General features: G+C 35.5%; 2 protein-coding genes across 2 annotated transcripts; both read right to left on the bottom strand.

Moving 5' to 3' along the window:
- Positions 1–6,188: 6,188 nt before the first annotated feature.
- On the bottom strand, positions 6,189–9,115 carry LOC133786195 (ATP-dependent helicase rhp16-like). Its single transcript, XM_062225400.1, has 9 exons — positions 8,966–9,115; positions 8,492–8,614; positions 8,336–8,409; positions 8,141–8,204; positions 7,902–8,048; positions 7,731–7,816; positions 7,460–7,529; positions 7,141–7,266; positions 6,189–6,539 (listed from the first exon to the last, which is right to left on the bottom strand). The coding sequence occupies exons 1-9, from the start codon at positions 8,987–8,989 to the stop codon at positions 6,189–6,191; spliced, it is 1,065 nt and encodes a 354-aa protein (XP_062081384.1). The 5' UTR covers positions 8,990–9,115.
- A 4,349-nt stretch (positions 9,116–13,464) lies between these two features.
- On the bottom strand, positions 13,465–15,029 carry LOC133786194 (uncharacterized). The gene is made up of 2 exons (XM_062225399.1): positions 13,763–15,029; positions 13,465–13,649 (listed from the first exon to the last, which is right to left on the bottom strand). The coding sequence occupies exons 1-2, from the start codon at positions 15,027–15,029 to the stop codon at positions 13,465–13,467; spliced, it is 1,452 nt and encodes a 483-aa protein (XP_062081383.1).
- Between the last annotated feature and the right edge of the window lie 655 nt (positions 15,030–15,684).

The following is a 15,684-nucleotide window of genomic DNA, read 5'->3' as shown; positions in this document are numbered from 1 at the left end:
TGACAGTGTCTTGGGAACTTTGTTGAACTTAGAGGGAAAATCTAAAGACACTGACAAGGCGAGACTTGATCTAGCAGACATGAAAATTAGGGAAAAACTCCACCTCCGCAAAGAAGGAAACAAGTGGAAGAAACCGCACGCCAGTTACACCCTCAGTGTCCCGGAGCATCGATTTTTCTGTGAATTTGTGAAGTCAGTTGAATTCCCGAATGGTTTTGCTGCAAACCTTTCGAAGAATGTCAATGTCAATGATGGCAAGATAACTGGGCTGAAATCACACGATTGCCACGTGTTGTTTCAGCAGTTGTTGCCCGCTGCAATTAGGTCGTTTTTGGTTCCTGAAGTTCGGAAGCCAATTATTGAGTTGTGTGGTTTTTTCAAAAAACTTTGTGCACGGACTTTGAATGTGAAAGACCTTGAGAAGATGGAGACAGACATTATCACCATTTTATGCAAGTTGGAAATGATATTTCCTCCAGCATTTTTCGACATTATGGTGCATTTGGTTTTGCATCATCCGAAAGAGGAAATTCTTTGCGATCCCATGCACTTTAGGTGGATGTATCCCATTGAACGTTCGATGGCAGTTTATAAACAGTATGTAAGAAATTGTGCACATCCGGAAGGTTCAATCGCAGAAGCTTACGTGGTGAACGAGGCCTTAACCTTTTGCTCAATGTACCTTCGTGGGGTTGAGACTCGATTCAATCGACCTGAGAGGAATGACGATCGCGTTGAATCCCAACCAAATCGGGAATATTCTATTTATAAGGCTGTTGGTCTTCCATTTGGTAAGAAATCAAGTATGCTCCTCAATTCGCAATTAAAGCAAAAGACTGAGGGGTATATCTTGAACAATTGTGCCGAAATTAAGGAGTACCTTAGGTGTGTTTTCTAGTCTTTTTTCAATAATTATGTTTGGTTTATATACCGATTAAAGGCCAAAATCATAATATTGTTGTCCATTTGTAGTGAGAATATGGATGAATTAAGAAGACGGGGGGGCTCGAATCTTGAAGTTCAACAAGAAACTAATTTTCCTCAGTGGTTCAAAGAAAGAGTATGTATATTAGGCAATTCTTTTTCGAAACCCCACTTAATCAATCCAAAACTAACTTTCAATGTTAATGTTGATAGGTGAACGGTTTGCATGAGTCAGCACCTACTGAAGTGAATAATGAATTGTATGCTTTCGGAAACAAATCAAGCAGCACCGTGTACTCATATCCAGGGATGATAGTGAATGGTGTGAAATTTGTGACTCGTGGTCGTGATATGAAGCTTAAAACACAAAATTGCGGTGTAATGGTGCCAAGTGAGGAAGGAGTGAACTACTATGGAGTTTTGGAAGAAGTAATTGAATTGTCCTACTTGATGGGTTACAGTGTTGTCCTATTCAAGTGTATATGGTTCAATACAAGTAGAATTAAAGTGGAATCCAATTTTACGAGCGTATATATGAAGGAAGAATGTTATAAAGATGATCCTTTCGTTCTCACATCTCAAGCGAAGTTGGTGTATTATCTTCGAGATGTGAAAAATGGGGATGATTGGAGGCTCGTTAATGAATACATTCTGAGGAATGTATGAGATTTCTCAAATTCCGATGTTGATGATACTGAGACCACAAATGATATACCAATATTGCAAGAGGTTAATTCTTCTTCATTTCAGTTGTGGGTAGAACTTCCAATTTTTGATAATCTTCAGTATGATCGGGTTGATGTCAATGCCACTGAAGTGTACAACGTTGATGATTTGGTTGGCAAAGGTTCAGATGAATTTGTTGTCGATGATGAAGTTGAATTTGAAGACGACACGTTGGCCGAGTATGAAGACAATGAGGATGACGATAATCTTCTAGTCGATAGTGATAGTGATAGTGATGTTCGTAATGATGTTGTAGTTAGTGATGATGAGGACAGTGATATGTAATTTAAACAAGTGTATGTAACTTTTTATTTAATTCAATGAAAACTTTATTTATTATCATTAATTAATGATAGTATCAGATATAGGTACACACGCCCCTATTGGATGCCTTGGGGATAGTCAATGTATTCATGTACTGGTACTCATTTTTTCAAGATATTTGATGAAATATTTTGAAAAAATGGGTATTCGCACATGTCTGCTTACTATCTCCAAGGGATCCACTAGGTCAGAATAGGGTAGGTTGGGAAAGACAATAAGTAATAAAATGTTAATTCAATAAAAAAAAAACAATAGTGATGCATTTAGTGGATGCCTTGGGGATAGTCAATGTATACATGTACTGGTACTCATTTTTTCAAGATATTTGATGAAATATCTTGAAAAAATGCGTACTCGCACATGTCTGCTTACTATCTCCAAGGGATCCACTAGGTCGGAATATGGTAGGTTGGGAAAGACAATAAGTAATAAAATGTTAATTCAATAACAAAAAACAATAGTGATGCACTTGTGGATGCCTTGGGGATAGTCAATGTATTCATGTACTGGTTCTCATTTTTTCAAGATATTTGATGAAATATCTTGAAAAAATGAGAATTACTACATGACTGCTTACTATCTCCAAGGGATCCACTAGGTCGGAATAGGGTAAGTTGGGAAATACAATAAGTAATAAAATATTAATTTTATAACAAAAAATAATAGTGATGCACCTAGTGGATGCCTTGGGGATAGCCAATGAATTCATGTACTGCTCCTCATTTTTTAAAAATGTTTGAGAAACTTCTTAAAAAAATGAGGAGAAGTACATGACTGCTTACTATCTCCAAGGGATCCACTAGGTCGGAATAAGGTAAGTTGGGAAATACAATAAGTAATAAAATATTAATTTTATAACAAAAAATAATAGTGATGCACCTAGTGGATGCCTTGGGGATAGCCAATGTATTCATGTACTGCTCCTCATTTTTTTTAAATGTTTGAGAAACGTTTTAAAAAAATGAGGAGAAGTACATGATTCCTTACTATCTCCAAGGGATCCACTAGGTCGGAATAGAGTAGGTTTGGAAATACCATAATGAATAAATGTTAATTTTATAACAAAAAATAACAGACATACATAATTTGAATTAGTTAATTAATGAATATTTTAATGTAGAATGGCCGAACCAAGTAATGACACAGGTGGTGGCTCCAAGAGAGGCAGGGGAGCTTATTACGGTGCCAATAAAGAAGTTAGCCATCTGAAAGTAGAGTTTGATGCACAAACTGGAAAAGCTATTAAAACGTATGGCAAGTGGTTCAACAATTCCATGGCTCGTTATTTGCGTAACACCGTACCTCCAACTACACTAGCTTGGGAACAAGTAAAATCAGCTGATATCCAAGTCATTCGAAATAGGCTATCTGTAAGCATTTTTTAAACCTTTAATAACTAACTATTAAATATTTTGTCTATCTTCATAATATTTTAACAAATTCCAATTTTAATTGTGATTTTAGGACAAATTCATTTACCCACAAGACAATCCAGTAATCAACGATGCCATGGTAAGACAAATGCAAAAACATCTGACTGATTGGCGCCACACGATGAAGAAACACTGGGTAGAGGTTGGAGGAGAGGTGGACAATGAGAGAGCGAAGTCAAAACCTTTTGTGTCGATTACTTCTTCTGATTGGGCAATTCTATGTGATTTTTGGGCTTCTGATTCTCACCAGGTATGCCGTAGATTTTACATTAATTTTTAATTATAAAATTACAATCTAGATTAATGAGTATTGTTTTCTGTTTGAAGCGTATATCGAAGAAAAATAAAGAAGCTAGAGCAAAAATGACCATACGAGGAGGACACGGTTCCAAATCCATCGTTGCCCATGTTTATGATCACGTAAATTATAATAACCTATATCCTTACATTTACGAAAATATTATAAATGTCACAATGTTTAAATAATTTGCTTTTTTAGATGAACCCATCTACTAGCGAGCTCCCGAGCATGATCGACACATTCGAGCACCTCCACAAGAAGAATGATAAGTGGATTAGTGATGTAGCGGCCACAAAACATGTAAGTTGCATAACCTTAACTAATTTATGATCATTTAACTTTAAAAAAGTTTAGTAAATAATTAATAAATATTAATTATTAATTGGTTGTTGTCAATTAGTAATTATTTATTAATTATTAATTAAATTTTTAACAATGAAATCTTTATAATCTATGTGCCAATATTTTTATGATTAATGATTGTGGACTAAGATAAAAAAAAGAATGTAACTAATGTTGTCCCCGTATCAGGGAGCTTGCGGGCTAAAGTAAATTTGGTCATGAAAATCCATATCTGAATAAAAAACATGGAAATATAGTTGATGTATATGTTTAGAGACATAAATTCTCCATTAATGGAATTAACTGCACTTACTGTATATATCAACAACATCTTCATGATTTTGATTCAGATATGGATTTTCATGACCAAATTTACTTTAGCCCACCTGCTCCTTGATACGGGAACAAAATTAATTACATTCTTTTTCAATCACTGGTCTGCAGTCATTAATGATAGGATGTTGGCAGATAGATAATAAAGTTATATTTTATATGTTGTTATATTAAAAATTTATAAGTTAGGTTTTCAAATAATGTTATATTGGAATTCAAGATACGTGCTTTTTATTGTGCAGACTGAGATGACCGAGCATCGAGCATCGCAGAGTACGGCTCCTGTATCATCTGCTGCTTCTTGTGTCGGCGATAATGTCGACGGTTAGTTCCCGCCTCATATGGATATTGTCACGGATGTCCTTGGACCCCGCTTGCGTTATAAGAAAGGGTTTGGGGGGTTGCCTAGGTTGAAGGCAATTGGCGCAAAGAGGGCAGCATCTTCGTCAACTTCTCAAATGTCCGGGCAATTGCCACCTGAAGTGGATAGCCTTTTGCAGTGAACTTAGGACATTATGCTAGAAAATCAGAACCTAAAAAAGCATAATTCTAAACTTGAGAGTCGTCAACGACGTCAAGATCTCCTGCTCAGTGCTTTGTTGAAGCAGGTTGGTGAAATGGCTCCTGGTTTTACTGTTGACTTACCAGAACAGGATTCAGATGATGACGACGATGCTGACGGGGGTGGGGATGATGAGGTGGCCAGTACTCATTTGTAGAACTTATTATTTATTTATTTAAAGTTTAATTTATTAGACATTTATTTTACTAACTACTTTTATATTTTCATGTTTGGTGAAGACATTAAATATTAATAGTTGTAATTTTTTTTATTTATTTATAAAATTTAATTTTATATCTAATTAAATAATATTACTAAAACATTAAATAATTATTAATATATTAAAATCGAAAATTATTAATTAATATTAATATATTGAAGATAAAATTAGTAATAAATAAAAAATGTTATTTAAAAAATACTTTTACCGGCGCAAAATTACGTCGGCAAAAGTTTTAATATTCACTGGATACACTACAAGAAAATTGGGTCTTTACCTACCAATTGTAAGTGTAGGTAAAACTAGTCTAATGGTGAGTAATATGGTTTACCTATCAATATTGAATTGGTAGAGATTGGTAGGTAAAGGTTAGTGGGGAAAGAGTCTTTACCTACACTTATTAATACTGGTAGGTAAAAGAATCAGTGGACCCCACTAAGTTATAAATCAATTGATGAGTCAGCAGATGACGTGTTTGATGATGTGGCATCCTACATGTCTGCTGACATGGTGTCCATAGTTTATGCGTCTGATGATGTGGCATCCTACGTGGCATACATCAAAACCGCCACTTGGCATCTTATGGTTGCTCCACGTGTTAGACAATAATTTGTCCACGTGCTACGAGAAATTCGAATGATTGTGTTACTTATCCCCTTTTTATCGGTTAAGTGGCACTAAATGATTGGTCCACGTGACATGTTGTAGGACACTTATTTTTACCTACACTTATTTATTTGTGAGTAAATATAATATTTCTATGTAGGTAATTTTAATTATATATAAATTTTATTTAATATAAATAATAAATGAAAGTAATTAATTTGAAAAATATTTAACATTATTAATCAAATAAATTATTTAACTTTAATAAAAAAAATAAGCAAACATATATTCTACAATATTCATTGCTTATTAAGAAGCACATTTCATAAAAAAAAAATATCTATACATTATTTTTAGGTCATTGAAAACTCAATAATGTCATTTTTCATGACATTCTTTCTATTCTTCACTTTGGGATCATTGCATGAGAGCCTCCTTTTCTTTGACTGAACTTATTGTGAATGTCGATGATGACTTTGGGAGGTGGACACCGACAATGGCCAGAGGTGGGGTTCGAATTGGCGCCAGTGAGAAGGACTTTATAATTAATTTTAGCAAAATAAATATCCCTAATTTAATGTGAACTGGCTGAATACTTGATGCCCTGAAGCCCTTTATTGTAGTTTTACTGGTCTGATTCCCATTATCTGCAATTGCTGTCAAATCAACAGTAAGCAGTGTCGAGCAAGAAGGGCATGAGACTTGTCCCAAGGAAGCAACATAATCAATCAAACAAGCTTTGCAAAATGCATGTTCACAAGAGGTAACCTGAAAAGAGAGGAAAATCCAAGCAAAACTCAGTAAAACTAAAAAGCAAACATTTAAAAGAAAAATATACACTACTTCAGGACTTATGAAAGAAATCAACAAATAAACATTTAATTTATTTTCAGAAAATAATCTGTTACAACCATTCCTTGGTTGCCAAAGCACTTTAACATTTCAAACCAAAAAACAGAGAGTTTAGCTAAAATTAACCATAAAAGTGAATCGAGATCCATATGTACCCCAATCTTTATCTCAATCCATGGGGATACCCATAGAAATTATCTTTGAATTAATCTAAATTATCCTTTATCCAGACAGAAAATGTCTCTGTGAGAGGCTATGCCATCTATATATGTTTTTGCCTCGTCCATTTCTACTCCAAAGAAGAAGGTTTAGTTCTTTGACTTCTTTCAACCTAAAATGTAACTTAACTACTGTTAATTTCAACTTTAAAAGCCATAGCTATGCATCACTTAGCATCGTACTTGATTGGACACAGTGATTGGAAAATGTTTAGTCTCATATCTAGAGTTGAATATTTGAAAATTGAAATAGTAAACAAAAGGGAGGATTTGTTGTAAATAGAAAACAAGGAACTGACCACATGATTTTTTGCTGGCTCATGACAAATGCCACATATGCGCTCTTCATTATCGATTTCCACCTTGTTTGTGTTTCTCATTGCTGAAGTTGCAGAATATACCACAAGGTAAGGATGGTCAACTGCCTGCAATAAACAAAGAGAGTAATTAGAACCAACAATATGAATGATAAAAAGCAGAATGCATAATGCAGACAAGGATGATATAAGATTTCTTTTTGCTTTGCACATACGATACAAAATCATACTTAAAACATGTGAAGTTTGAAACAAGGCAACCAGATCTTTTATTGATGGAATCATTATTTTAACTGCTCACCTGACGCAAACGTGTGAGAAGGTAAAAAATGTGACCATAGTTATGCATAATTGTTCCTGCTTCAACATATCTGGAAGCAATAAAACATATTAAATAACCATAAAAAGATTCGTGCACTATATTTTAGTATTACTGAGAAGCAACCACAAGAAATGAATTTTACAGAACAAGTTGCAAGTTCCAATCTCTAGCAAATTCTATTACAGAGAATTAATGAAAACACTTATATTTAGCGCATTAAAAGAAAACAAAGAAGGGATAGATCATATACATGTTAAACTGTGCCTGACTCTCATTGTACAATGACTCATAATAATCCTGCTCCCTGATATCCAGTACGTCCCTCCTCAATGATACCTGTGGTAGAATCAGGATAAGCATTAGAACATTTAACACATCATCAAGTGCAATAGGCAACAGAAGCCATAAATCTAGAACTTACAATTCGTGGAGGAAGACCAAGATCAGCAGCCCTCCCTCTTTTAGTTCTTCTCAGCACTACCTTCTTTAAAATTTTGTGTTTTAGCAACATCATCGCCCTTTTCCCAGGGTCTTGATTCGCATATGTTTGTATAGGTGTAGCAATAAACTTGCAAGAGTAAGATCTCACATTAGCACATAAGAATACCTTGCCACAAAAACAACTGTGAGATAATAGAAGAATATAAATTGGATACTCACTTTATTCCACCAACAAAAATGTCTAATAGATTTATGAGGGCAATTTGGACATTGTGATGAGGAACTGCAGAAAATAATTGGAGTAGAGAAAACACACACATATATAAATCGTGAAATATGATACCAAGTTATTGAAATTTTGTTCATCTTTAAAGGCATGCACAACGTAAATGACTATATCCTCTTAAATCATACCTATGATCAAGAGCTCTGCAATCACAGTCCTTACAGAAGTAATAGGAATATGGAACAATTTGTAGAAAGTGTAGCTGTTCATAATAACTAATATAAGTGAGAAAAAAGGAAGGCCACTAAGCTTAACCAACATTTGTAAACATAGAGTAAACTTACCAAAGAGTAAAGTTCTCCAACACGGTTCTGAAGAGGAGTACCACTTAAAGCCCATTTGTATGAGGACTCTAAAGAAAGAACAGCTCTGGCGGTATTACATCGTCTAGATTTAATATAATGAGCCTACGATTGAAAGACAAGGTCCGCATAGTTACAAAAGTATTTATAAATTTAGCAGGTGGTAGACAAATTTTATCATCTGAGATTTGAAACTAAATGAAATCATCTGTAAGAAAAAAAAAGTACTATAAATACAAGCAATGATGCAAACAGAGGTTAGAGAAGGAGCCCATGAAAAAGCAAGCATAACAACATTTCACTTATTTAACTCAAAACCACTACACTGTAATTGCATTATGCCAAATCACCTCATCCAATATAATGCTTGAATAACTAAAAGCTCTGAAAATGAAATGAGATAGAAAGCAAACCTTGCGATTTGACGTCTTCAGATTTAAGAGCTTTCATAATTACCCAGATTCTTTGGTGGCTTTTCATCCTCTCGGTGTCCGGAGCACAACCATTCCCTTGGAATCTAGTTTGGACGACGGTGGAGGTCCGAAAAAGCTTCGAAATCCACAACTGCGGTGCAACTTCCGAGCTCCACCTGCGGTGATCTCCGGCGCGTCATGTGGCGGGGTCATAGGGAGAGAGGTTTCAACAAACTCTGAAGTCGTTCGTGTTGTTCGCCGAGCGTGAGGGAGAGGGAGTTGAGAGAGTGAGTGTTGCGGCTGAGAAGTGAGAAAGATAGAGAGATAGGGTTTAGGGGGAAAAGAAAAAAACGTGGGTAGGTAGAATTTTTAGTTTTTATTTTAATTTTAAATAAAAATTTATTATAAATATATTTTATTTATATTTTTTCCAACTATGTACACACGTGGCATGCCACATGTTATACAATGTGTACACATCATATTATTTACTCCACATAAGCTTCCAAATAAGCATTTATAATAATAAAATAATATAATGAAAATAAAAAATGGGGGGAAAATTGAGCGGGAATGGTTAAAAAATTTCCCTCCATAATATACGTAGGTAAATATCATTACCTACTGATATTATTGGTAGGTAAAGCTATGTTCTGAAATATAATATAATGGACTAGCATTTACCTACTAATATTATCTACCAATAAATATTAGTAGGCAAAACATTACTTTCCCTACCAATATATATTGGTAGGTAAAATATTGGCAGGTAAAGATCAGATTTCTTGTAGTGATATATACACTTTTCCCAGCGCAAAAATGCGCCACTAAAAGAGTCAACTTTTGCCGGCGCATTTTTACGCCGCTATAAAGCATTTTCCACAACAACGTGACAATTTCTTTTGCCGACGCATCCTTATTTTTCCCGACGCATTTTTTCGTCGCCAAAAGGTACTATTGCCGACGCATTAAATTTTGCGTTGGCAAAACTGAAATTAGCGACGGGGTTTTGCGCCGGCAAAAATATATGACTTTTGCCGGCGCAAATTTACGCCGGCAAAAGTAAGGTTTTTTGTAGTGGGAAAAGCTTCAAAGTCAATCAATTTTTCACTCACCTGTTCCTCGCTTCTTGCTCTTCTTGGACATCTATACAAAACAATCCAAATCAATTATGAAGGGCTTTAGCTTGGTACAATAATGAAACTCTAGACTGGTAGCAGGTGGTGCCTAGAATTGTTGGAAAATTTCCAAAAGAAAATCAAGTGTTGAAAATCTGGTAAGGAAATGACCCAACATACTTTTCACCAAAAATAATTCAAAACAAACTCTTCTCTATAGGTCTTGCTCTGTGCATTTTTCCAAGGAAAATTATTGTATATGTACATACACAAAAATCAAATTCTCTACATTACCCAAAGTTCATGATATGCATATATATATATACTATTTCTTTACGTACTACAAATACATATATATATTTGATGACCGATAAATTTGTTGAGCCCAGAGTTATAAGAAAATCATAAACAAAGCATTCAAAGTGGCAAAAAGAAGTTATCAAAACTTTTATTTTCACTTACCTAATATCCATACAAACAAAAGACTTTATGTTGTCAGAAGAAAGAAACCAACACCTCTTCTTAGTTGTACGAGCAAAAGCATCTCTCTGTAGATTGGAAGTTAATCAAACTAAAAATGGAAATACAAGAGCCAACAAACATATAGCAATACAAGAGGCGGACGGCTTCGGACCGTTGGTCGACAGCCCTGGGTAGCGCGTGTGGTGTTGAGCTCGCGTGGGTCGACGTTTCGAGGGCCGGCGGTTCGATTGGGCTGGCACGTGTACTGTTCCGACAATGGGATGATGGTCGTTCGGGCCTGGCAGAGGCAACACAGTAGTGAGAGAGAGAGAAAGAGGGCTTCGGAGAAGAGAGCTTTGGGGAAGATAGAGGGAAAAGAGGGGGGAAAAAGGAAGATAGAGGGAAAGAGGGAAGATAGAGCTCGGGGAAGATAGAGGGAAAAGAAGGAAGATAGAGGGAAAGAGGGATTCATATTTTTTTTATTTTAAAATTTGCTTATTTATTTAATTAAAAAATACATGATATCTATTTATGCATTTGTTATATACAACGGCCTTCTTTGGACAGGTCTCTCGGTGGTAATGCCCGAACCACCTGCAGAATCAATGTCTTGGGTTAAGGGTGCTGCAAAAGTAAAGAGATTCGCTCTTCCTGTCAGCTTACTTGTTGGCATTACTGCTGTCTCAGGAGCATTTGTTGCAGGAAATGATGCTGTATGTAACTTCAACTATTATTGTATTGCCCAGTTTTTAACAAATTAATTAGTAGGTGGTATGCTTTTTTCGTTTTTTTTTTCTAGTAGTGTATCGTGATAATGATTTTGTGAATTTCTTGGGACATGCCTACAATACTTTTCCAAAGATGGGTGACACATGGATACCTGAGGATGTTCTAGAAATGAAGCCACTCATTCGAAACTTCTTTGAGAATACTTCGTTGGTGCAGGTAATTTTCCAATGGTGTTTCTTTACTGTGTATTAATGAGAGAATTCCTTAGCATGATTTAGGGACAGTCTGTCGTTAAATTTTGATTCATAAAGGGATTCATGAGATCTCAAATTCAGAAAATTTTCTTTTAATCCATTGAAGTACGAGCTCAATGGCTCAAAACTCCATATGACCAGTAGCTTCCTTTAATCTCATTTACAGCTTGACCATCGGATCCTGGCAACAGCCACTTTAGTTTCAATCACCTTGTTATGGTGGTTCACGAGGAAGGTGGTTCACGAGGAAGGTGGATCTTCATCTTGCAGTGGATTGCAAAGAAGACTCGAGCAATAATCAACAGCTTAAAAGTCTTTGAATGCAATAGTTTAGAGGACTTTTTTGTTTAGTCATAAATGTATATACGTCTAAGTCCACAATTATATACGTCTAACTCTAGAGTACTCTTATTCTAAATAACTTGAATCATTCCCTACCCCATTGAAAGAAGGTAATTAGGAGTTGTGAAATTTCGTTTTTTTATGATTACCCACTTAATTATTCAAATTAAATAATTAATTGTTGAACTATTACAGAAATGTTGAAACGGACACAGAGACTGTTTGAACAGAAAGCGATTATGTTTAAATAGTTTATCACCAGAAGATAAAAACGAACATAAAGTAAAGAACACACGAAATTATACGTGGTTTCAGCAATCTTTGCAGATTGCTACTAGTCCACGGGGCCACGCCCAAAGAATGAAATTTATTAGAAGAATATCTAAACGATTACAAAACCAAATTGACTTATACAAATAAAGACTCCCTCTTGAATTTGTCGCAACTGTTATAATCTAAACTCCTAATCAAATTTCTGAAGTGCTAAGATCTTGAACTCCTTTCAAATCATAACACTTGCACTTTTCCTCCCGAAAAGTGACTCACGAACAAGACTTCTCCCGAAGCTTGATGACCAATGTCCAAGTGTGTTCAATATGCACAATTAACACAAAGAAAACAATACAAAAGTACACTGTAATAAACCACTAAGAACATGCTGGACTCAAGTTCTTCACATAATAAAAAGTCTCTCTAAAACTTGAATTTTTTTTGGAAAATAATACACCAAGAGAGATGATCAAAAACCAACGACCTAAGGATGATTATATAATTTTTAGAATCCCTTTAGGTCGTGGAAAACAAATCAGAAACCAATCAGCCAATAAATGAAAAATCTTCCAAAACAAGAAAGTCAGAATCTGTTCAAACAGACTGGCAATCCGTTCAAACAGATTCATTGAACCTGAATAGTATTTTAAACCCAGTTTCCTTAAATAAATAAGGAAACAATATATACATTATCTCTGCAAGCTGTACACGATTTCTGGGCAAATAAATCAGATAAAAAAAAAATACCAATAATTTCTAATTCAAGAAAATATATTCTTTTATAGGAAATTATATATTTATTTTATTAACATATATATAATAATCTGATTATAAAAAGACACATTTCAACAAAACAGGAAACTACCCATTTCGAAAATTCTCCTTTCATTAATTTTGTCAATATTGTCAAATATGCCAATAAAGGATTTTACAATCTCCCCCTTTGGCAATTTGATAGACAAAATTAATTCAAAAACTTGCAACACAAATGTTAGTGACAAGTAAAGAGAAAGAACTCCCCATGCAAACATGCATTAACTTATAACAAACATATAAAGAAACTAGATTTAACTCCCCCTCAAAATAAGAAGGTCCAGAGTTAAACAAAACAACAAACAAACAGGTTTTTAAAAGTATCTACTCTCCCCCTTTGTGTCTTTCAAAGAAGCCAAAGGACTATAAACCATAAAACAAAAGAGAGTATCAATGTTTAATAGACAAAGACTAAAATAAAACTAAACAACAGGATCTTTGGACAGAGTTTGAACAGCCTCCAACACAGAACGTTGCAGTCCTTCAATGGACATCACTCGAGCAGTTAAAGAATCAACAGAGGCTCAAACAGCAGCTATTTCTGTTGCAACAAGTCATGAATCTGTGGCAACAGAGGAGGATGCATGAGGAATGTCATCCGAGGCAAACTTCAGAGATTGAGGCTTGACTTTCTTGGTTGATGGAGCATCAGTGGCTTCAGCAGGAGGAGCAGAGGCCTTGTAGGAAGCAGCAATAGTGGGAGCCACCAAGTCTTCTTGATCACGTTGGAGATCTTTTTCTGCATACTCAACACTTTATAAATAACTTGAGGAAAAGGAATATTCAAGTTTTTCCTATTACCTTTTCAAAATCCAATGATTTGATAATGGATGAACATAGCCAAGTTTATACCAATACCGGTCCCCACCTTGTACAAAAACGAGGCCATGTCAAATGAGATAGTTGCAGTGTGAGAAGTGGGTTTCCAATTCGTTGTGGAAAACTTATGGAGGACAGCATAAGTGTAGGTGAGATTAGAGACCGAGATGACTGTATGAGATGGCCATACCATTTTTTGCCCTACTAATTCAGTGATAACCATATCCTTGTCAAGAGAGGCAAGATCATCATCATCTCCGACATCAAGGGGAAGATGCAAAGCAAGGGCAATGTCTTGAGGAGAAAAAGAGAACCAATGGCCCCTAACAAACACTTTATTATACAGAGAAGATTTAGGTTCAATAATTTCATTAGTAAGATTGGCATAGAATTCCTTGAATATTCTATCCATAAAACCAGTACATTTAACCAAAGAACCTGTCCATTTTCGATCTTGAAGCATTGTTAGCACACCATAAGGCCGATGATCACTCAAGACATAATTTCTCTCAATGATAAATTTCCGTTGAGCATAGAGAACCATATCACGAGCATTATCATTATAACAAAAAGTTAAAGAATAAGGTTTGAAATTTACACCTGAACGTTTTGGAGAAGGTGTAGGATCAGAAATAGGTCTCTTCCCTTTAGCCTTGGATGACAAAGGAGTTGCAATTGGTTCTGAGTCAGATTCGGCTTCTTGTTCAGATGGGACAATGTCTTCTTTTTCTGGCTCATCAAACTCAGCCTCTGATTCTGCATTGTCAAGAACCGTTTCATTAGATAAGGTGGTATCACAGGTTGCTTCAGATTCAGACTTTTCTTCCTCAGGGTCAGATTCGGAGGAAGACAGAGAAGGGGGACGAGCCTTCAATCTTTTCTTGGCAGCAGTCAAGTGGGAAGAAGACGTGTCCAACCTCAGCTTCAAGGGAAATTTGAGCAACCCAGCAGCAGCAGCTTTAGAAGAAGATGAAACAGATTTTGATTTTGCCCTAGCCGCTAGAGACGAATCAATCGGAAGAGGAGATGGGTCCTTGGCTCGAGAGGGCACCACCACTTCAGATGGTGGTGCAACATCGACAATGTCAGCTGAGATATCTGGAAACACCAGGGGGTGTTCATGAGAGAGGGAGAACACCTTCTTGCGCACCTTGGATTTGCAAGTCTTTTCAACAGATGAGGCAGGTCCTGGAACAGATGGAGCCGCCGTTGACACAGATGGAGGTGGCGATGGAGAGGGCACCTTCCTGGATTGAGAAGCAGGGGTCTTCTTAGAGGAAGCACCATGAGTTCTCACCATTGTTTCTTCTCTGAAAAACAGAAAGTACTTACAAAAAAAATGAGAGAAAAAAAATAGAAGAAGAAGAAGTGACTTAGAGAGATCGTGGGTGAGAAGAAAAAGGGTAATGGCAAGCTTTTTAAGGGCAACACTTACCCAATTTGGACACCCACGGCAATAAGAGGTTCCCCCCCCCACCCCCCCTTTTTTTTTTTTTAAAATGTTTTAATTAACAAATAAAAGGAAACATCCTTTAAGACACACGATCTACATAAAAACTTACCCTTTTTTATTTTATAAAAGGAAATAGATATAAAATTCCAATCCATAAAAAATAACCAGAAAAAATACCCCACACGATCTTCTTATTGACCTTTTCCTTTTTTTTTTCTTTTTAACAATTCTAAATAAGGTACATGACAATAATGATACAAATCATGGTATTCCAAATTGAGGAAGAAGACAAAAATAAAATCCTTAGAAATAAAGAATATATTAAATCACACAAAATTAATGTATAATTTCACACAATTACCACAAAGATTCGGTCCACCATGAATTTCCTTGTCAAAATTTTTATTTTTTTATTTTTATTATATATATATAAATGCACAAAAATATAAAACTCAACCAAAAATTTCTGCTTTGATCAATGCGAGTCATCCTGATAAGAATA

This window comes from Humulus lupulus, chromosome 6 (assembly GCF_963169125.1).
Source record: "Humulus lupulus chromosome 6, drHumLupu1.1, whole genome shotgun sequence".
Classification (NCBI taxonomy): Eukaryota; Viridiplantae; Streptophyta; class Magnoliopsida; order Rosales; family Cannabaceae; genus Humulus; species Humulus lupulus.
The sequence above is the reverse complement of the archived record's forward strand: the minus strand, read 5'-3'. Positions and strand labels throughout refer to the sequence as shown.